At 42.1% G+C, this 23,461-nt stretch overlaps 1 protein-coding gene across 2 annotated transcripts in view; it reads right to left on the bottom strand.

Annotated features, from left to right (window-relative positions):
• rsrc1 (arginine/serine-rich coiled-coil 1) overlaps positions 1–22,577 on the bottom strand; it is a 120,792-nt gene extending 98,215 nt beyond the window's left edge. The window contains exons 1-3 of one of the 2 annotated variants that reach the window (XM_022196110.2): positions 22,405–22,577; positions 21,727–21,924; positions 16,121–16,243 (exon numbers count right to left, since the gene is read on the bottom strand). In XM_022196110.2, coding sequence (XP_022051802.2) covers positions 16,121–16,243; positions 21,727–21,902 — 299 coding nt within the window. In that variant the 5' untranslated portion in view covers positions 21,903–21,924; positions 22,405–22,577. The remainder of the gene's footprint in view (positions 1–16,120; positions 16,244–21,726; positions 21,925–22,404) is intronic. The other variant, XM_022196109.2, reaches the window with a different exon arrangement.
• Positions 22,578–23,461: the final 884 nt, after the last annotated feature.

The raw sequence follows: 23,461 nt of genomic DNA, 5'->3' as shown, positions 1-23,461 counted from the left end.
GAACTTCACCTTATACAGCTGCTTTTAAACATTTTGATCTTTAATTGTGGTCAAATGACATAATGGTACATGCAATAAAGACTTGGCAAACAGGTTTTCAAAACCTTAATGGATGGGCAGAGCCCTGAAATTGGAATCTACTGTAAATCACACAGACACAGTGTACGATGAACTTTGTGGAGATGCTAACTTTACACTGTCACACCACAGCACTGTGAGGTTGCATCTGTTAAAATGAAACTCACAAGAACCGAAATTCCTGAGAGTGGAAAGAGTCAATCTGTCACTGGGTGGGCGTAATAATAGTTATATACAACCCCATACACTGTTGTAACACACAACTCTAACCCAGACACTGTAGAAATTGAGCCAATTAGAGGCTGGCCTCAGAGGAAGACCTGTCCTCAGTTATTGATCCTGGACACTGGCCCTCTGGTCTCGAAAGATTACCAGCGGGGAGATTTACTTTGTTCACTATGATGCTCTAACATAAAACACACTGATTTAAACACTGGCAAAAAAAAATTCAAAGTGTGGCTCGCATCCACTAGAGAAGTAAAAGACACAAATCACAAAAGCGCATCCTTAGAAACTTATTTATGTACATACACATTGCACTTCTAATCAAGGAGACATATTCTGCAAATGTGTGTGTGTGTGTGTGTGTGTGTGTGTGTGTGTGTGTGTGTGTGTGTGTGTGTGTGTGTGTGTGTGTGTGACTGTATTGTGTCACACATCTGTGTGGGGGAAGGACCATGATTTGAAACCCCAGTAGAAATCGGCAGCTGAGATGCCGTTATTTTCCATCATCTATCATTTTATTGATTTGTCTATAAAAACAGTCAAACCTGCTGTCCACGAGCTTTATTGCTTTCCCCCTTTATTAGTTTGCAGTTTGGGACATCCAGAGCTGTCTCTCTCCCGACAGAAAACTAATCATTTTCTTCAGACGCCTGTCACCATCCTAACAGACAACACTCTGACAACTGTTGCAATCAATTAGGCCGGGGCGATCCTGATCACTGGAGAGTCGCTGCACTATTTCAAGGTCTCTCCAAAAGAGAATCTCACTCAAAAAAATACTATTTGAAGTCCGCCTTTTTTTTGAAGTGCAATCTTATGAACATATTTCATAAGAAAAGGTCAGACAATAACGAATATCTCTGAAACATTTTAATACGTATATAAATCCATTTTAATGATGAAATTATAATTTCATGCACAGTTTATGTACTTCATATGAAACGTTGCAATTGTTTCAACACAGATGTAGAAAATAGTGGAAAAAATGTCCATCTGAGTTTCCCAGAAGCAAGACATGACAGCTTTAACTGTCTTGTTTTCATCAAACAAGTTCAAAGACATTCAACGTAATCCTAGAGAGAATCGAGTAACTCAACAAATTTTGACATTTAAGATGCTCAAAATCAGTCATTTTTGGCTTCACACATTACTGAAATGCTTAAATGTCTTTCCTATTCTCGACTAATCCTTTGGTAATCAAATGATCAATTAATCGACTACCTCTTTTGGCTCTAGTTAAAGTAATACTAAAGCTGTCAGTGTCACTACAGCAGTCTCTCTGTGGCATATTGTTCACACAGTAAAGCCAGTCTCATTGCATTCTGCAGAACAGACACTACAGCAGCCACCAGGAGTGATTATCAAAAATAATTATCATGACACATCTGATTCAGAGGTAGAGGTGAAACCGGTCATCAGTCACAGGACATTTGATTTAGCACATTTAATACAGTGTTTACTGGAGCTACAATTAGGCTAGTCAGACTGGCAATCACTTCTAATGGAAAAAAGGAAAAAAAAAACATTGGCATTTTTGGGGTATGGAGTCTCCAGGCGAGATAATCCATCAATGGCCCAAACAGACCTTGGAATGAGTGAATCTATGTGTTGACAATGCCTGCGTATGTTTGTAATCAGCAGTACATGAGGGGAAATACAACAGAGCTGTCAGTGTTCCAAGCCTAAGTCCTATATTTACAGCCAAGCAAATTGTGGCCAGAAGCAGCAGATGCAATAAACACAATTTCTCTCTGCCTCTCTCTCTTTCACTCCATTTCTCTGTCTCTGTCTCCCTTTCTCCCTCTGATGGCAAAGAAAACAGCCCCACTCTGGGGTGTGCAGCAAATTAAATTTACTGTAGTTAATAGAGTGAGCCTCATGCTGCTAAATGTCAATTTCCTGACCAAGTCCTTCCCCTTGGAGAATGATTAGCTAATTTGAGGCTGGGGATAAATGGGCTAATGCAGACACACACAGATAAACAGCCACAGTTGGACCCCATTCCAAGCCCTTCCTCTGCTTTTACATTTTATTGGGCCTTATATCTCAGGGAAAATGGGTCCCCCTATGACCTAAACATATTTTCATTTTCTAATAAAAGGCCCTTGCTGGTTGCCCCCACGTGCAAACCCCCCCCAACACACACACAAATGCGCTGCCTCCCTCACAGCCTCCTTCCTCCATCCCTTCCTCGTTTCATCGTCCAATCCATTAAATCGGAGCTCTGCAATTGGCTGGGCCCATTTTCCTGGTGAATTATCAATAGAGTAATTATGCTCCATGTTGGGAGCTGGGCTGAAGCTTATCGCCGCTGACCCCCGGCGCGCCGCCAGGATATGAATCCCTCACCACAGCCCATTGGGGTAATTATGTGGTCGGGTGTTAAAGCTGGATGGTGTGTTACCTTTATCTGTATTCTATTTCTGTTTTCATTGAAAATTGGACATTAATAGGAGCTACGCGATACCACTAGTGTCAGATACAGGTGAGCGTCTCCAACGGAATCTGACCCCAGTCAAATCATTATTCGCAGTACACAGCGTAGAGACGGGCACACAAACACACAAAAAGACCAATCATCCATATGTGTTCCTTTAACCTTATCTTGGCCCTATTTGAGCAGTAATGACGGGCATTCAGACCGCGCTTCGTTTTCCCAACCCCTGCCTTCGGTTGGGAAAGCAAAATAAAGTTGATGTACATACTGTGTTTGTCCTGCTGTAGAGAACACCAACAGAACTGCTGCAAACATTTCACTGGTGAGGCCCCGCAGCAGCGTATCTGACCGTTTGGCCACTGTAGCACAGCAGTGATTAATGGCCGTGCAACTTCAACCCTATCACATTTCAGTAGACACTGGCGACAGTGACCTCACTATGACCAATCAATACAGTAAAACAGCATCCATAAAAATGACCATCTCGGTTTCCTGATATTAGATATCAACAAGGATGGAAATGACTGATTACAACCAACATCTTACCATCATTTCAACTTTGTTCATCTGCAGATGTTACTGCAAATGTTTAAATGTAGAAATGTGTAGAGTCAGCAGCTGTGCTAGCATCCAGGCCAGCCTCTGCACAATTACCTAATTAACGACAGTTAATTTGTTGTTTAGCGAGTTAATTCATGCCTACAGTATGTATGTGGTTTTCTGTTTTAAGCTTAAAATAAAACAGAGTTGTCATTTCAACAAGGTACTTAATCTATGTGAAATGAGTTAGTCCTGCTTCAGCTTTTCAGAAAAGATCACTGACAGAAAGCATCTATGCAAAAATACAAAATAAAGCCAATGTAAGTGACTATCCCAGAGGCAGAACAGAACTGACACTACAACTATTAATTGCAACAAATATGACAAAGAATTAAATTTACAATTAATAAGCGGACCTGCTTATGACGACCATGCACAGTTTACTGATTTCAGAATCTCTTTCGTTATTCAGATGCACGATGTTTTAATGAACAGAAAGTGAGAATAGAAACCTATGCAGACAAATGTTTCTGGCCAAACTATTATAAAAACGAGACGCAGAAAGATAAGCTTTCAAGTTGTTTGGCAGTGTTTTTCTGACAAAAAGTAAAATTTTGAAACCCAAAAAATGCACTAAATACATGGAATTTGTTCTTTGTCTGTGCAATATATTTTACTCAACCATGTAGGCCAACCAAACCTTAGACTTGAGCACTCTCCAGCCACACACACAAGCACACACACGAACTACAAAAAAGCTTGCCAGCGACTTTTCCAAGCAATAGACAGATTGAAAAAGAAACAGGCCTATTGAAAGCGAGACGCTCCATATTTGAAGAACTTCATTAATGCACTGTTCCCCGCGAGTTTTTCCAGTGACAGAGCACACAGCAGCAGCTCATGTTCAAGTTAAAAGTCACTTTTCTTTTTTTCTGCCATTTCAATGTGTCTAAAAGCACCTTGAGTGAGCAATGTGCATTTCCTGCTGCCAAAAGACGTGGAAAACAGCTGTTCCTGCCTGACGCTGCCTGCTGAATGGAATGCAAATATGTTAACCATCCAGAATTTATTACTTTGAGTGCTCTTCAAACGCAACGGCAGACACAAGTTTAATTTATGATATTCCTCTAATTATGAGAGCTGTTGAAATCATTTCCCAAGCTGCTTCCTCCTTCCAAGCAGCCACATTATCTGTTTCCCTCGGTTCACACACACACACACAGTCATCCAACGTGCATACCCACACAGATACATAAACATACATACACAACACCGAATAACACACAAGGAATCACGGCAAAGTAGCTGATTGTGAGCACAATTAACACAGCAAAGACAGAGCATGAAAGATTCACAGAATGTTTTTCTTCGTTCCCCTCTGCTTCATAAAAGCAATGTTTAGATTTGTCATAATCTTCAGTTTGCTTTAATTTAGCAGTCGTCAACACAACGTCTGCAGTGCCCTGCTATGCTGTGAAGCCGAAATGAGACCCCATGGCAGGCCACCCACTCACTGCCTCCCATACCCACCCATACACACACACACACGGATACAGCCACAAGCCACAAGGTCAAGTCATTTAGCAGAGTTCAAAGGCCTTCAAAGACCCCTCAGATCTATATGAACCTACGACGGGCCAGCCAACGATGAGGGAAAGATGACTTCTGCTCCGAGATATGGTTTCCCCGTGCGTGCATGCACATGTGTTATGTGCGTGGCTGTGTGTGTGTTGCTGGATGCATATGTGTTGATTACCAGGCGTCTTCACTGGCACATATGCCCAGTGTCACTCAGCCTCCTCATCGCAATCCTAAACTTGGCCGTCTGGTGTTCACCCGCAACCTTTGACCCGTGTGCAGCCGCAGCTCGACATGACACCCATTAGCAGCTGGAGCAGAGGGGAGTGGTGGTGGGGGGGGCACCCAGGCTCAGCCACTCAGTCCAGACACAAGGTCAAGTGGAGGTCACACTTAGACTAGGTGCTAACTTGCCAACTCGCTCACAGCCACTCACGCAACCGAAACCCACGTCTTTTCTCCCGCTTCAATCCATCACGGCTCGGAATAATTAGTTACGCCGAGTTAGGAGAGAGTTGTCTTGGCTGTCATTGCCTCCATCTGTACGAGGGTGGAAAGCAGGGAGGGAGCAAAGGTAGAAGGACGGAGGAGAGGGAGAAGGACGGGAAGTGTAGATGAGACGGGGGGGGGGGGGGAGACAATAGGTGAAGGACAGCAGGAGGCAGTGGGAGAGAAGAAAGGATAAGTTAAAGAGAAAAAAGGTTCGAAAAGTTGGGGAGTCAAGAACAACGAGGGTAAGAAAAAAGAAGGAGAATGAAAAAGAAATTGGGACTTATGGAGAAGACAGAGTAGACAGCCGTACTTCACATCAAGCTGGCTCCAATTAGCAGGTGTGCTCTCAGACGCTCGCTCTCCCTCTCTCTCTGGTCAGGGAAGATGTATTTTTCTGCCTTTTATACGCATGTATTTATGAAGTGGTAGGAGATCTGAGGGCCCTTAGCATAACAGCCTTTTATTGTTTAAATGTGGACTGCTCGGCCCTGTGTGCTTAAGTGATTTAGGAACCTCACAACTCCAGTATAAGAAAAATCATAAACGCTGAGACAAACCATGTGGGTGGACTGTAAAAGGCACCGAGGAACGGGCCGACAAAAAGCAGACACACATTCCACTACTAAAGGGAAACTACACTTAATTAAACACCCAAGACACAACTGGAATAGCGCCCTGTAAAAAACATAGCACTATTAGTTTCGCCTCCTCGGTGGAATAACATAAAGTTGTCTTCAGACAGAACAGAGGCTTGTCTCATAAAGAAGTTTCTAAAAATCATTTTTTTTTATGAACCGCTGTCAAGATTGAACAAGGAGAAGGAGAGAGAGAGAGGAATGAACACAGAAAGAGATCAAGAAATGAATAGAAAGAGAAAACACTCACACCCTCTGAGAGAGAAAGCCTCTCCCGTCCAATACATCTTTTCGCTTCACACAGTCGACATGTCCCGTGCACAGAACCAGAAGTAGCCCATGCAGAAGGCAGATTTTTACCTTGTTTTAGCAATCACGTTCGGTGGACCGAGCAATTTATTTACTGCAACACAGACACTGACGGCTAGCTATAATGTGGGAAAATCCAATTATTTATACAGTGAGCACAGAAATATACAGACAACATTTAGGCTACTCATACATAATGTAATTTGTACAATACTATGTTTACACACATAGATTCCACAACAGGTTCCTAAATTACTTTTTAAAACCTCTAATGGAAATATACACAGCCCAGGTCAGTATTTTTTATTTCTTTATTTTTCCTAAATTTAAGCCTGTTGTAAATTTTTGTTGCATTGTTACATTCTTTTCACATTAATGGCAATAGTTATTCCCATTTACTAGGAGAGTGATTTACTACTGACAGTTGTAAATAGGATCCAAATGACGCTGCGTGTAACAATAATGGCATACATGTCACTCATTACACATCTGCAGTAGCACATGGGCGCACACTCTGTTATCCCACTTTTAGTGAATGTCAATATCCCACTGAGTTTACAGAGAAATCTGGCAAACTTCCACTCCAACAAAACTGTTGACTGCATTTAAAATAATTACATTTTCCTGCTTTGATTTGAAGCCAAAATAACAACGTCAAGTTCTCTGTTCAGCCAGTCACACAAGCGTTCTGCTCTTTGTTCAACCAATCACACGACAGTTGGCCACGTATCCTTTGGCCGATCCATCTATCTCCACTTCCTCCTCATGTCCTCGACTCTGCCAAAACCCGAACGGATAGATAAAGCAAAAAGGAAGACAAATTTCAAATAGAAAACCTCATGCGCATGCTGAGAAAGTGTTTCATTACTTTGAAAAGATTGTCAAGGTTTCAGTCAAGGCGCACATGATCCCTGTTTCATTTCTCTGCCATTCTCTCTCATTTTTCTCTTCTTTTTCCACAAATAAATTACTAAACGTGTGAGTGAAACCACATGCGTGTGTGTGTGTGTGTGTGTGTGTGTGTGTGTGTGTGTGTGTGTGTGTCTCTATCTGTGTTTGTGTGGTTGCTTTGCTTGTCCAAAGTGAACTGACAAGTGCAGGCAGTGGTTCCATTAGCTGGCAATTTGCTCTCAAGTTGTCTGGGGGAGGGGGGAGGGGGGAGGAGGTATGACAGAGGTTTTTTTTTTTGGCAAGACAACGCACATGGCTCTGCTTAGGACGAGTTAGGTGAGGCGCTCACACACATAATCCTAGACCATCATTCAAACACTCCTGTAACACTCACACAAAAGTGCAAGATCTTACATGTAAATATGAGACAGCCTAAATGGAGATCAATGGCTCAAATAATATAATGAAAACAACAATCTATTGTAAACACAGACATATTTACCTATGCTTAAAAATCCATTGATTGCCGTGTGCTACAACGTCAACAACAAAGTATGAGTCTGAATATGACCATGCCAGAATATTGTTATGACAAACTCTATATGTCCACACATGCATCCTCTGAGTGCCACTGTCCATATGGTTTGAGCCAGAGCATAACTGGAGTACAAGGTAAACACGGCTGACTGAGGTTTGTCCATCTATGCTCTCTTAGCTCGGGTCTCTATGGACTGGCTCAAAACCTGGGAACTGAATCACACGCACACTCACACACACACACAAAGCACATAAACAAACATACCTCCCTCCCTCCCTCCCTGTGTGTGTAGTATGTTTAAGAGTGAAAAGAAGAACTGTGGACAGACGGTGGCGTTTATCTGTGCATAAATTAGGAGCAGAAGCTGTTAATTAAAAGGGGGGAAAATAAGCACAGATGAAATAAAACTTTGCTAATCGACTACTTGGCAAGGTGACCCCTGAGTGCACCGGCCGTCATTGCAGGACCCGCTGTCCTGCTGGGCGAGTGGCACAGGGGGGCAATGTGTAGGTCCGGCTACGAGCAGCAGGCAACCGGTAGAGCCCCCCTCCTCTTTTTCTCTCTCTCTCTTTCTCCATGTATCAATGTCTCTCTAGCTCTCTCACCCCTCCTCCTCCGCCCAGAGCGTTATTAGACCCAGGGCTCTGCTGCGGCTCCAAACAGCTCAATGACAACACACAGGGCCTGCCAATTAGAAATAATTAGACAGTCATTTCAGTGGCAAGTCTTTTTAAGTGCATATATAACGATGCAATGATGCTTATTAGCCGGCCTGAGCCGGCGAGGACCAGGGCCTCAAACGCTTTGGTGCTGGAGAAAATAATTATGCTAGTGATCACAAAGCGAGCTGCACATCTCTGTACTTCACCTCCACGCGTTTCAAAAATCCACTTCATTAGCTCCCGTAATTAATCCTCCATTAATTGCAGGAAAAGCCCAGTTTACCTCCCTTCGTTTCTAATTATCATCTTATAAATAGTTATGGTTCTAATTAATGTGTTCATTAGGCAGGATATTTCTCTCAAAGCCTCGCTGGGAGCCAAAGGTCCGGCTCGGCTCTCTCTGAAGCCTAACCAGCCAGAAGGTGAGGCCATCCTGCCTGCATTTGCTTTTATTTTACTACATTCAACCTCCTAATTGGCATTTAAAACCCAATTTGGAAGAACTTCAAGAAGCTTAAATAGGAAAGAGAGACAGAGAGAAGGCAGGAAGGAGAGGGAGAGAGAGAGAGATACATTTGGTGTTCGTTTTCCTATGCCAGAGCTAAAAGGGTTTCTGTCTCCGTCTTTCTCTTGGTCTGGCCAGACGGAAGAGGCTTTTCACTGTCATAAAGTGAACACAATGAGGGCTGATTGGACGTTATTAGTCTTTGGCATTGTAGAGGTTTTATTTGCAAAACAGAGAATCTGTGTCTCTAAAGAAATAACAGTGGGAATACCATACTTTTACTGGGTTACAGCCTTCAAACAACGGAATTTTGTCTTTGGTATAGAGAGAACTAGCCTGGTGTGTATGATACTTAAATTAATCCCAAAGACTCGCATTCATTCACAAAGCTTTCAAAAAGAAAATTACTCAATCCTCTCTATTACCAGAGATGTGATATTAAAAACTTTACCCTATTTTCAGTGAGGTTTTGTTATTCCAAAGTCTATATATAGTTGAAATTTTAGACTATGATGAGAATTGTTTTGGGAATCAAGCATATTCAAATGTAAAAATTATGTTCATAACATCATTAAATTATCTGGTACATTCATTTGTATTTATGACTGCTGCTGCAATGAATCAGCTGAATAAATGTTACTTATAAACAAACGTGTCCAGTATTATCACAGCGAGTGGCCATCAGCCAAAACAGTTTATGAAGAACAAAAAATTGTCTACTTAAAAAATTACAAACATGTAAAATGCTAATAACACCCCAGTTTAGGGCCCTTTTTACAGAAAACAGGTTTTATTTTCCCACCTCCACACTATGTGAACAAGAAAAAAACGAAACAAATACAAAACAAGAAAAGAAAACGTGTTACTTATTATTAGACACTTTTCAGATTCTGTGATAATCTGTATTTAACATCCTACTAAACAGGTAAGCAAACTGCACAGGTGACTGACTTCCCATGCTGTCGGCGTGTGCAGAAAAATTCCTCACATGCAATATTCAAAACCTTCGCACAACATCTAAAACCACAACAACTAGCTTCTACCTAACATAACAGGCCCTATGTGTCATTACTGTGGATTGGTTTAACAGACGGATAAAATGAGTCTTTGATGTTAAACTAGTCTTTGTTTGGGACCGTCAAACTAACTCCCTCATTTGATTGTCTATATGAGACGGCTGGTGCGATGCCTTTTGTGAGGTGAATTTTGTGTGTGTGCTACCCGGTGCAGACTCTACAGCTAGGTTGCTACCCAGGGGAGTGGGCTAGTGTGTTGTGAGCCTGCAGGATGGAGGGGTGCGATGGAGTAGGGAGGAGGATGGCTTGGCAGAAGTGAGGGAGTGGGGTGGAGGGGGGGTTTCCTCTGGCGGTAGAGGGGAACACTGCTTGCGGCGAGGCGGGGATGAAAGAGGCTGTCTGTGTCAGTCACTTATTCCTCCCTTTGGTAAATAAAGGTTTCTGACAACAAAGCCGAGCAGCGCTTGACTGGCCTTTACAGCAGATAAATAAAAAAGACAACACAGAAAGAGAGTAAGACAGAGAGAGAGAGAGAGAGGGGAAGAGAGAGAAACACAACAACAAACACGTTCAGATCTCACAACTGGAAGCATGTTGATTTTTATGGGGTAGAGAAGACATAGCTGAACTAAACCAGGTCATCTTTCAGTTTAAATCAACACTTTGCAAGTCTGGTAATAGGGGAAGAAGGAAGAAAGGGCTAAATGTCACCCTGTGGAAAGGGGAGAAGAAAAGATGTTGAGAGTCAATGGGATAACAGACAGATGGATGAAAACAGCCAGAAGCCTGCTCTTAAACTCCGCTATGGCGCATCGTCGACGAACCAAAGGCCACTACAAAACTGTGAGAAAGCTAAGTGAGATGCACCTTAAAGAAGAATAAAAGGATTTAAGTGTTGTTATCATTCTTCCATATTTTATTCTGGATTCATCAGCACCATAATCCATGCCTTATGGTTCTCTTCTAACAGCAAGATCTGTCTTTTTTTTTTTTTTTTTGAGGAAACCAGATTTCACTTGTCATGTCCTCAAAACACACTCAGGGCTGTTTTCCTTATAAAGCCAGCGACACCCAAAACCACCTGCTACATCGCACACGCACATGCACACACTCTCTAAACTGTGTGAATAAATATATGTGGGACACAAGTGCGCAGAAAAATTCCCACCCTGCCACCTGACGGGGGAATTGCTGATCCAGGTGCAATGAAAGCCGGGAGGCCGCACAGTTCAGCCACAATAAAGGCGCTGATTTTCCTCAGCCCACCTCTGTCTTCTTGCACTCAACTGCCCTACCGTCCTTTCCTCCCCGTCTAAGACCTTTCCACTCCTCCCTTCCGTTCCTCACCTCAGCCCTCCCCATTCCCATGCTGCCTGGATGACCTTGCGCACACTCCATGTCGGTGCGAGGCAGAAAAAGCTATCTAGCAGATGTACGACACCTCATCTCATACAAGGGAAAATTGCTGTGTGAAATAAATACCAGGCCATCGCTCAAGCCCTGCACATGCATGCACACACATACACACACACACACACACACACACACGCCTGGAGTCCTTCTGTGATCTTCTGTGCAGAAAGCAGAGCTGATGTTATGGAACTATAACATCCAGATTACCTAGTTCTAACAGCCAGCAAGACATGGCTGGGTGGCAAAGTGGTTCGAGGGAGGCTGTGAGTCAACCCCTGCAGTACAAAGCATTTTCTGTTGCTAAGACACTCTAGACACTGATCTTTAGTCAACCCTGACCTCTAACCTTTCTGGAGGAGAACGTACCAAAGGGAATCGCCATAGCATCTCACTGACTGCGTTTACATGAACACAAGCATCCCAGTTAGGAGGTTTATACTAGTTTTTCCTCATCTTCAGGGTAAGAGGTTTACATGGAATTCAGGTTATGTATATCCCTGATTACTGCACACCATTTGCACGGACGCCTGTGATATTTATAAAGCAGCTATTTTGAAATCATTTACCTAACATTTCTGCAACCTTAAATTGATCTGGCGGTGGCTATTGACCTGACTCATCCGGTGTTCTGTAACTTGTCTAATACAGACCTGAGCAGGTCAGCATTTCGATATGTAAAACTATTTCATTATTGATTTCTGCTCTTAATTGCTCCAGCGGTGAGATGATTTCACTGCCGCCATTGTTTATATTACATCCATTACATCACTTGGCTAAAGTCCATCTGCAAAGTAGTCTGTCAATTCAGAAAGCATGCTTAACTGTACACATGGATACAAAAAAGTCCAGTTAGCATAGTTGGGTTTATCAAAGCAATGGACAAATTGTTTATATGGGTTTCTCAAATTGCTTACATATGAAAACACAAAAACTGGACACTATGCTACTCTGGATATCTTAGTTAAGGCTCAGAGTAAAAATCAGAGGGAAACAGCCAACTAATATTTGAATTTGCGGGGAAAAAAATAATCACAGGAAACATCGTTTGCGATGAGTCAACTATAATAAATAAAAACTGATGATTTTAACAGAAAGTAAATATTTATAAAGGTTACAATCTGAGCTTGAACTCGACTTGGTCTCCAGGATGCTGGTCGGCTAGCCTAGCATGCTGGGTGGTGTGTTTAGCTTACCATGTCCTCAAGGGGAAAGACCGATAATTAGAGGTCTCACTCTCCTTACACTCATGACAGCAGCCCATTGATGAAGACACTCCAGTGTTAGCAAGGCTAAACCCTGACGCTAGCACTCTGCCCTGCTAACTCAACACACTCCTGAAATATTAATGAGGAAAATCTAAGCGCCTGTGTGTTCCCTGCAGTATATGCTCACCTATGTGAGTACATGCATACATGTGTGAATACCTAGCAAGAATGAATGAAATGCTCAGTTTCTTAGCTTTGATGGGTCAAGTGTCGGATTTGTTGCACCAGCCATACCTCTTGGTCTTCCGGCAGCGCTTTAAATCTAACCGTTGTGAATGAAGGACTGACAGAATGACTGACTGAGCCACACACATTTAACCCCTGCTGTGGCCGCCCATAAAAGCCGAGCGCTACAACGCTCCGCTGAGCTCACCTAAAGATGCGCCTGTGATCAGACTGTGATGAGAGGCCTTGTCGTCTTTGTTGGACCGGGTACACATCACATCACTGTACACTGCTGCTGCCATGCTCCACTCTGCTCTCCCCCAGCGGACCAGGCCGTGACACCCCCTCATGTACGTGCATTCACGCAAATCTGCACACACATGCATACGCTCAATCAGCCTCGCACATGCTCGCTTGATGGTGCGCACACACACACACACACACACACACACACACACACACACACACACACACACACACACACACACACACACACACACACACACACACACACACACACACACACACACACACACACACACACACACACACACACACACACACACAGCCTGATATGCCTGCTCACATCAAAGAGAATAAACATTAATGGCAAATAGGTAATCTGCTCCTCTTGTCTGTTTTACATTTCAGGGCAAGATTGACTGCCTCTGGGGGACCTGGCCCTTCTCTGATTGAGGGCAGGAAAAAAAAGGAGAACGAGAAAAAGAGAGGAAGCAACGATAGATGGTAAACACATGATAGAGCATTATTCTTATTTCATGTATCTCTTTATTTTTTATTTATACACGGGAGATTGAAAAGAAGGTAATAATATTCTCTCACTTCAACCCACGACGGCCCACTATGGTCCTAATCTTCTCCCCTGCAATATTCCGATGCAGACGTTATTATTCTCATTTCTCCTGAATAATATCCCTCTCAAGTCTATCTGTTCTCTCCACTGGTGCTCGCTTTTGTCTTTCCTCTTCATTTTCCCTCTTCAAGATCTTCTCCACTCTCTCCCTGGCCTGCAGTAACTCAACCAATTCTCTCCACAGTTCTACGTTCTCTTCTAACTTCTCAACCCCTCCCTCTTTCCTCTCGCTGGTCGGTTCGCTAGCTTCTGGCTCCTCTCTCTTTCACATTCTCAAGGTGGTGCCGGGTTGGTGTGGCCGGCAGGCAGCACCTCATATCCTATCTTCGTATCAATCATGAGGTCCTGTCCACTCAATCCACCTCTGATCCATCAGCCAGGCTCAGGCAGCCTCAGCCACACACATAGCACTGACTAATGGCAGTCAGGGCACCTGTGCACAGTGTACAGCAGCCTGCTTCCATTTCACAACCCTTGGAGCTGCAGAACATGCAGCATCCCACCAAAGAGATGCACATTATAAGGTTAGGATACCATATTTGCTCTTTAAAAAATTGACTGGTCAAAAAATCTTTAAAAAATGTGATTAGAAATGCCTATAACTGGCCAAAGTGACATCTTCAAATTCTTTTTCTTATCCAAAAAGTCACAGAGATTCAGTATACCATCAAACAAGAAACAAATTCTAAAGCAATAAATTCTCACAGTTTGGGAAGCTGGAACTACAAAAAAATGTAAATTTACATTGAAAAATGGCTCAAATTATTCAGCAATTATCCCATTTGTTTCTGGTTGTTTGTCTGCCGCAATCAACCAATCATTTCGGCTGTAAACCCGTTTATTAAATGACTAATCACAATTTCCACTGGATGGTTCTGATGCTAAAACAGGAGGCCACATGCCAAAGACAAAGTTCTGCAGACACAAATTGTAGCTGCCATCACTTAACTGCATAAATTTATCATCAATGCCATCATTTTGCACATCCCCACCTCCAACACCGCCTCCACCTCATAACACCCCACCACGCACTCCCACCAGCACCAGCCCAACCCACCTGCTCCTCGCTTACCGCTAAGCCGATTACACAACGCAACCCTCCTAATCACAGTACAGCGTTTGTAAACACCGATGTCATCGACTGTAGTTCTAAATCTCCCAAATCCCCTCCACCTTTCATCTCATACCACACCAGTAATGCCATTTTCGACTGATGTTTTAATCACCAGTGGTGCTGTGAGTGACTGCCACTGTACCACAGAGACCAGGCAGAGAATGTGTGAAAACGCTTTGGCTGAATTCTCTTAATAAACGGGTTTAGCGCACAATGCAACACTGATATTTGTTGTTTATTCCAAAGCCTGTGAACATTAGATTGGAGAGTTGAAGTGTGGTGTCTTTTCATGACACCATCAACCACATGTGTCAAAACATCTCTGTTGCATCATCCCTTCATCCTGACACATCTGTAATGAAGATATTAAAACACCTTTTCCTTTGTGATTAAAATGATCTCTGCTCTCCCCCGCAGCCATACACAAGTAAACAAAGAGCCTTGCTCACGCATATATTATGACAACCTTTTCTTCAATTGTACGTCTGTGCGTGTTTTTATGCGTTTGTGACTGTGTGTGTGTGTGTCTGTGTGTGTGAGGGATTTAAAACAGCACAGTTTACTGGTTCATTAGCACCAGATTAGCTATGCTAATGACATGGACCACCACACACAGAGACTTTCTCTTTATGTTTCTGAAAGGGACACAGGACTGGCTACGGCTGTGTGTGTGTGTGTGTGTGTGTGTGTGTGTGTGTGTGTGTGTGTGTGTGTGTGTGTGTGTGTGTGTGTGTGTGTGCTGCAGGTGTGTACACATTAGTCTCGCATAAATAACTCCATCCCTTGCAAAAAAAACAGGGCAAGCTACATCAGTAATAATAATAATTCAACAAAGTATGTATGGGTAATGATGTCATAATTGCATTAATGAGTGAAAAGGAGAGCTGCTTCCAAAAGAGGGTTGGGCAGACGGGTTGGACCGGTGTTGTGTATGGCCTGCTGTCTCTGCGTGTCTCGGTTTCATTAATACTCATACAATAAGATGGATAGCGGGGGCAAACTGAAACATGACTACATGCACACGCAACATAGTAATCCAGACCTGAGAAGCAAGTTTCCATGTGCTTCCATCTGATGACATATGACATAAATACAAAATGATGCGTTGCTTACACTGTAGTAAACTTCACAAAAAATTGTTCCCTTAATAAGAAAAATCTGTAATGGCATTTAACACACTGATTTGTCATACAAACATCCAAAATGATTGTGAAGTGACAATTTTTTTCACTCCTAAATAATGAAGTCATTACTTATCATTCATTCTTTTCTACATATATGGATTTAATTCAGAAAATCTTAATTAAAAAATAGGTATCAAGCTTCAAGTGTGTGTTATTACATGTACAGAATGAACGTGAATAATGTTTGTGCTGGTGATACCTCCGGTCCCGGCTGCGTGACCTGTGTGAACGGTGGCTCCGCCCTTTGTCTCTTTCTGCACTTCGACTCCTTCGCCGGCGAGATGAACTGTGGGACGAACTGCTGCTGGACCGTCTTCTTCTCCTGGAGCACACAGACAGAAAAATACACGTTAAAGTCTGCTATTGGCAGGATCTTTAAAAGAAAGCATCAATCATACAGCAGGGTTTGTTCACACAGTTATTTGTTGTGTTATTGGCAAATCAGCAAAAGATAAACATACAAATTAGTTCTGGATGCTCAGTGTAGTTAATGAAAAATCTGGGTCATTAAACTTCTGAGAACAAAAAAAAATAGTAGTAATTAGGATTTTGCAATGATCACGTAGCTTTACTGTACACACTATCCACAAAAACACATGCAAATCCACAATATTCACATAGAATCTCCCTCCTTCATGCTCCACTTTGACAAACCAAGCACCATCAGAAATTGAAGGTTGTTTTTCTACATCATTTGTTTTGTTGTTAATTTCGAGTGTTAATACATCCTGATGTTGGCAGCAACCTAACCTACTTTATGCAGAACTGACAGCTACTTTGCATTAGTGAACGCTCTCGTCCAAGGCCCAGAATTGCAGACCCATGCCGACTGCCCTACAGTTCCTCCACAGGGGCCTTTTAGTGCTCTGTTGCTCTTTAATGTGGCTCGAGCAGTGTGTGTAGCATCTACTTTCCAAACACCACTCACACCGTGTTCCTATTGATATCATGTAGCAGGAGGCATTCATGGGGGTGAATGTAAATGCAGGAACCCATTCTCCTACTGCACAAACAGTTAGTGCAATATTCATTATTCAAAATCTCTTCTTTTGTTTAACCAAAGCCAAAAATACCCAAATCTTTTTAGAGCACCCCCCCCCCCCCAAACAAAAAAAAAAAACACATACTCGGTCCTGTGGGAGCTCTGCAAGATAGAGGGGAAGAGAAGAAAAAGGGAAGCAATACAAATAACAGAGGGTGAACTATCAAACCAGATTTGTACCACTTAGAGTAGCGCAGCAAAGATCCATTAGTATTCTAAAGGCAGGATCCCAAGAGCAGGGCCTTATGAAATAACTTCCACAGCCCCTCCACAACCACTTCACACATTACACAGAAGAAACCCACAGCAGTGAGCTGACAGCTTCTGGAAGGTGGCATTAGCTCGCACATTTTCACAAATGCCTGCGCGAGCATCATGTAATAAAACATAATGACTCAAACACATGCAAGGGGAAGTTTAACACAGAAGGCTGACACCTGAATACACATAACACCCAACACGTTAGATTTCACATCTTTCGCTCCTTCACACACACTTTTCCCCATCTTGCTCCCTTTCTGTATGACGCCTACACAGCCATGACTACAATTCATCTCCTTGCATGTGCATGTTAATTAGGTGCTCATGATGTCACCCTCATAAAGTATGAACACACTTCTGTTTTCTCACACGTGAGGTTCCTTGACACTGTTTGTACATGTGCAGGTTCAAAGTGCTACAGAATCTGTGTCTTCTCTCACATGAGCTTATTTAAAGGAACGAGTTTCAACACACACACACACACACACACACACACACACACACACACACACACACACACACACACACACACACACACACACACACACACACACACACACACACACACACACACACACACACACACAGTCTTGGTTAATTGATCAAAACGTACGGCTAATAGATGAGGGACCATGGGCCCGGGGTTTACACTGCGCACCAAACCCCACCCTGTGCAGGCAGGCAATGACTTCCCATCAGCAGTAATGGACCTTGACCAAGCCTCATAAATAATTACCATCAACTGGCCTTGTCTGAACAGCCACACACAGCTAGTGGCAGCTGTGGATGGATGGATGGATGGATGGATGGATGGATGGATGGATGGATGGATGGATGGATGGATGGATGGATGGATGGATGGATGGATGGATGGATGGATGGATGGATGGATGGATGGATGGATGGATGGATGGATGGCACATTCTAGTTATTAGCCTCTTGCCAGGATGGATGATTATTACTGAACACCCCCCTTCCTCAGCAACTGCTAAATATCAAAGTGTGCTATTTTATGATTGTGTGATAAATCTTATTAAACCCGTTTCTCCAAATTTTTAGCTTCAGCAATGCCAGATTTTCACATTTTTACATAGAGACTTGACCCAAAATAAGTCCTCTACCCTAAATTTCTTGCAAATTTAAGAAAAGCAAGACAATACAATATGGTATGATGCAGCTCTGATACGGTATTACAGTTCCAACCTTCTCCGTTTGTCTTCAGCTGCACTTTAACAAATAAAAGTGCAATTAGAAGTTCTGAAAACAACGATACATCTAATTTTCTGAATATCTGATGACCAAATTAAATATTGCAGATTTATTGCGAAATGTATATTTCAGAGTTAAATTTTAAATCTTGGTCCTCTAGCAAACAAATGTGCAGGAGTTCCACGTGGGCTATGCAATCAAAACTACACACGTGGACAAAATTGTTGGTACCCCTCAGTTAAAGAAGGAAAAACCCACAATTCTCACTGAAATCACTTGAAACTCACAAAAGTAACAATACATAAAAATTTATTGAAAATTAAATAATCAAAAACAGCCATTACTTTTGAATTGTTGATTAACATAATTATTTAAAAAAACAAACTAATGAAACAGGCCTGGACAAAAATGATGGTACCTCTATAAAAGATTGAAAACTATTTGACCAGAGTGACATGATTAACTCAGGTGTGTCATTTAATTGACATCACAGGTGTTTCCAAACTCAATCAGTCAGTCTGCCTATTTAAAGGGAGACAAGTAGTCACCCTGCTGTTTGGTGAAAAGGTGTGTACCACACTGAACATGGACAACAGAAAGCGAAGGAGAGAATTGTCCCAGGACATCCGAAAAAAAATGATAGACAAACATCTTAAAGGTAAAGGCTATAAGACCATATCTAAACAGCTTGAAGTTCCTGTGACAACAGTGGCTCATATTATTCAGAAGTTCAAGACCCACGGGACAGTAGCCAACCTCCCTGGACGTGGCCGCAAGAGGAAAATTGATGACAAATTGAAGAGACGGATCGTTCGAATTGTATCCAAAGAGCCCAGAGCAACCTCCAAAGAAATTAAAGGTGAACTCCAAGGCCAAGGTACATCGGTGTCAGATCGCACCATTCGTCGTTGTTTGAGCCAAAGTGGACTTCATGGGAGACGACCAAGGAGGACACCACTGCTGAAAAAAACTCATAAAAAAGCGAGACTGGAATTTGCAAAAATGCATGTTGACAAGCCACAAAGCTTCTGGGAGAATGTCCTTTGGACAGATGAGACCAAACTGGAGCTTTTTGGTAAGGCACATCAACTCTATGTTCATAGACTCAAAAACCAAGCATACGAAGAAAAGAACACTGTCCCTACGGTGAAACATGGAGGAGGCTCAGTAATGTTTTGGGGCTGCTTTGCTGCATCTGGCACAGGGTGTCTTGAAAGTGTGCAAGGTACGATGAAATCTGAAGACTATCAAGGCATTCTGGAGAGAAATGTGCTGCCTCGTGTCAGAAAGCTTGGTCTCAGTCGCAGGTCATGGGTCTTCCAACAGGACAACGATCCAAAACACACAGCCAAAAACACCCAAGAATGGCTGAGAGAAAAGCGTTGGACTATTCTAAAGTGGCCTTCTATGAGCCCAGATCTGAATCCCATTGAACATATGTGGAAGGAGCTGAAACATGCCATTTGGAGAAGACACCCATCAAACCTGAGACAACTGGAGCTGTTTGCTCATGAGGAGTGGGCCAAAATACCTGTTGACAGCTCCAGAACGCTCATTGACAAATACAGAAATCGTTTAATTGCAGTGATTGCCTCAAAAGGTTGTGCAACAAAATATTAAGTTATGGGTACCATCATTTTTGTCCAGCCCTATTTCATTAGTTTGTTTTTTTAAATAATTATGTTAATCAACAATTCAAAAGTGATGGCTGATTTTGATTATTTAATTTTCAATAAATTTTTATTTATTGTTACTTTTGTGAGTTTCAAGTGATTTCAGTGAGAATTGTGGGTTTTTCCTTCTTTAACTGAGGGGTACCAACAATTTTGTCCACGTGTGTATATGCACAAGTGTAAGTTAAAGTGTACTTTAAAATCCTCATGCAGCAAAGGTAAACTTACATTCCAGCCAGCAAATATCATGTTGAGAAAAACACTGAATTAGATCAAATCCAAACTAATCTGTTTTCCAGTTATTTTTCTGCAACAGCTTTTCTCCATTTAACCACACGGGATTACGCTGGTTATGTATTTTATCCTGCACTAGCTGATATACAAACATATTTGTATTCGGTTCTGAAATACCAGAAATTATCACGACTTTCAGAAGACCTTTTGACATGTTACAGTAGGAGAAGCACAGGTGCATACAACAAAATGTGTGATATGTATTATCCATTTACCTGCTTCTGTTTCAGGATCCTGGTGTGCTGGCTTATTGTTAGCCAAGAATGGTTTGCTGGATCACTTAAATACAACAGAGCTATTGACAAAGTCAGCAAAATTTTGCTTTTCATGCTGCAAATCAAAATGCTTTTAGTGAAATAAACATATTAGAGCTGCAATGATAATCCACTAATGGATTATCTGACAACTAATAAACTCATACCTAATTATGCTGATGATCTTTAGTCCTAAAAGGTCTTACAATTCTATAATTCTAGTTGCTTACATCTGATTATTTTCGGATTTCTTTTCTCCACTATTACAGTAAACCAAATATCTTTGGAACATAACTCAAGATATGAGAGAACATCATCTTGTCCTTTGGGATTGGCATTTTTCACCATTTTCTGACATTCTATAGAGCTACCTGCAGCCTGAAATCCCATTAAACAGATGTCAGTGAAGCTATTAAACCTAGAATGGTAATAATCTGTAAAGTTTATATTTAAACTGACACAAGGCAGCATGGAGGTACAGTGGTTGGCACTGTCACATCATTCGCTCTTGGTCTGGACCTGCTGGTCAGCAAAGACCTTTATGTGTGGAGTTCCCCCCCCTCTGTGCATTAGTGGGTTTTCTATGAAGGCTCCAGCTTTCTTCCACAATCTACAGACATGCATGGTAGGTTAACAGGTGATTCCAAATTGGCCACAGGTGCAACTGTGAGAATGTATGGTTTTCTCTGTGTCTCTCTGTGCAAACCCGGTGACCAATCCTATCTTGATGGGAAAGGCTGAAGCACCCTGGGAGATTCTACAGGATAAAGTGAGTACAGATGAAGGATGGATGATACAGGTAGGACAATTTAACTGCAGAAGACAAAAAAGTCTACAACCAGTACTGTAGCTTTTCGCATTACATTTGCAACCAGAGAGACAATGGCTGCTTGGAAACCTCTGAAGACTAAAATGTCAGCACAACAGTTACTTCTGAAATTGTTTGCTTCCCAAAAGAGGTTCAAATGCAGCATCAGCACCAAGCAGTGCATCTGGAGAAGACACACTCTTAGTCTTGCTTTAGGGCACTCCAGCAGCTCCTGCTAAAAAAAATATTGCATTGCAGGCTCACCTTCTCTCTCTGGACCGAGAACGACTCCTGCGACTGGACCTCCGACTGCGACTGCTCGTCACCCTGCTGCCCGAGGATGAAGACGAAGAAGAGGAGGAGGAGGATGAACGGCGACGCTGTTTTTTCTTCCTCCTGCTGCGACTGTCATCCTCACTGTCAGACGAGTGCCGACCCATGCTGGCTGCTGTGAGCTGCGAGCTGCCATACCAAAGAACAGAAGGGTTGCTCATTTGCTATCACTCTGGTAACCGTTAACGATAATTTGATGCACAGTTAAACCGAAACTATCAACGTGAATCCACAAAACACCCTTTTGCATATCTTTTATACTGTGTTTTCATTGACATAGCTACTGTAAACAGAGAGAGGTCTGTCAACAGAGCAAGCTAATTCAATCTTTATTATAGTATATAAATAAGGCGCAGATAAGCAGCATTTACACCATTTAAATCTTTGTAACACATTCAACAACCATGTCGTTGTTTATGCTGTGAAAGTAAACGAGATAAATAAACACTTGTGTTTTGTGTGGAGACTAGCTGCCAGGCTAACTGTGCTAACTTTACTAGCGGTAGACTGTCGTTTCTGCTTCTAACACATCCGTCTAGCCGCTCAACAGTAAACATGCGTCACATCTTAGTAAACGTTATATGAAAGATAGAAGTGTGGTAAACAAACCGAGAAGCTCCCCTGAAATGAAAATCCCGCTCCTCACCTTTAAATAGTTGTGTATCTTCACAACTCAGCTATGCACCGTTCAGCAGACTCTACCAGTCAAACCGGAAAGCGTCGATCGAGAGCAGGAAGCAGAATCAAACACAGAGCAATCGATTGAGGTCTCATCATGGGTTTGAACTAATACTTTATATGTCTCTTTTGAATAAAATAAGCTCTAACTATTGCAACATTTTTTTTGTTTTTGGCCTAATTAAGTACCTCCTAAAGCTGCAAAATTAATATTAATACAAACTAACAGAAATAAAGTGTGCTGATTGAGGACACATTTTGATTCAGTGAGCCGAGTTAAAAGATTGTCTCTCTGTTTTATGAATATTATAGTTTACTTGAGAGAGGAAAAAAATATCCTTTCAAAACTGAACATCACTGGATGATGCCCATTCCAGTGTGGCCATTCATAAACACCCTTTCTTTGGAGATCAGCAACAATGTTATTCGCTTATGATAGTTAACTGCTATATTGTACTCCGTGCCATTTTTGTATTCTTTTTTTTTTTTGACTCAACAGGGGAAAAAATAACTGCCTAATAATGTCTATGCAGCACATCCAGTTCGGGCTATACATATTCCGATTTGTTCTAGCTGTACCAGCATAACATAACGAAATGCATGTGTGAGTTGTAACATGTCAGTGATGATTTGCATGAGGTCAAGTCCTCAGATACCGTTTTACGCCAACATACACACAGATAAGTTGCAAGGGCATGAAGAGCATCCAAACAGATCTTGAGCAAGGCAGAATAACTAATTATTACTTCATGAAATTTAAAACGGGACTGAAGGTGCAACGACCAATAGTAGTATACTGACTGATGGATCAATAAGGCGCAAAGAAATGGCCGATACGAAACCATTTATTGGAGGTTTTCACTGCAAATGGAAACAAGGCGCTGCTTAACACTATTCATGCTGCTTTCAGATGCAGCAGAAATAATAGTAATTAATGCCTAAGGTTCAAGCTGAAACATCGTTAATATTTAATTAGGGGAATTGTTAG

This window comes from Acanthochromis polyacanthus, chromosome 13 (assembly GCF_021347895.1).
Source record: "Acanthochromis polyacanthus isolate Apoly-LR-REF ecotype Palm Island chromosome 13, KAUST_Apoly_ChrSc, whole genome shotgun sequence".
Lineage (NCBI taxonomy): Eukaryota > Metazoa > Chordata > Actinopteri > Pomacentridae > Acanthochromis > Acanthochromis polyacanthus.
Note: the sequence above shows the minus strand (reverse complement) of the source record. Positions and strands in the feature narration are given on the sequence as shown.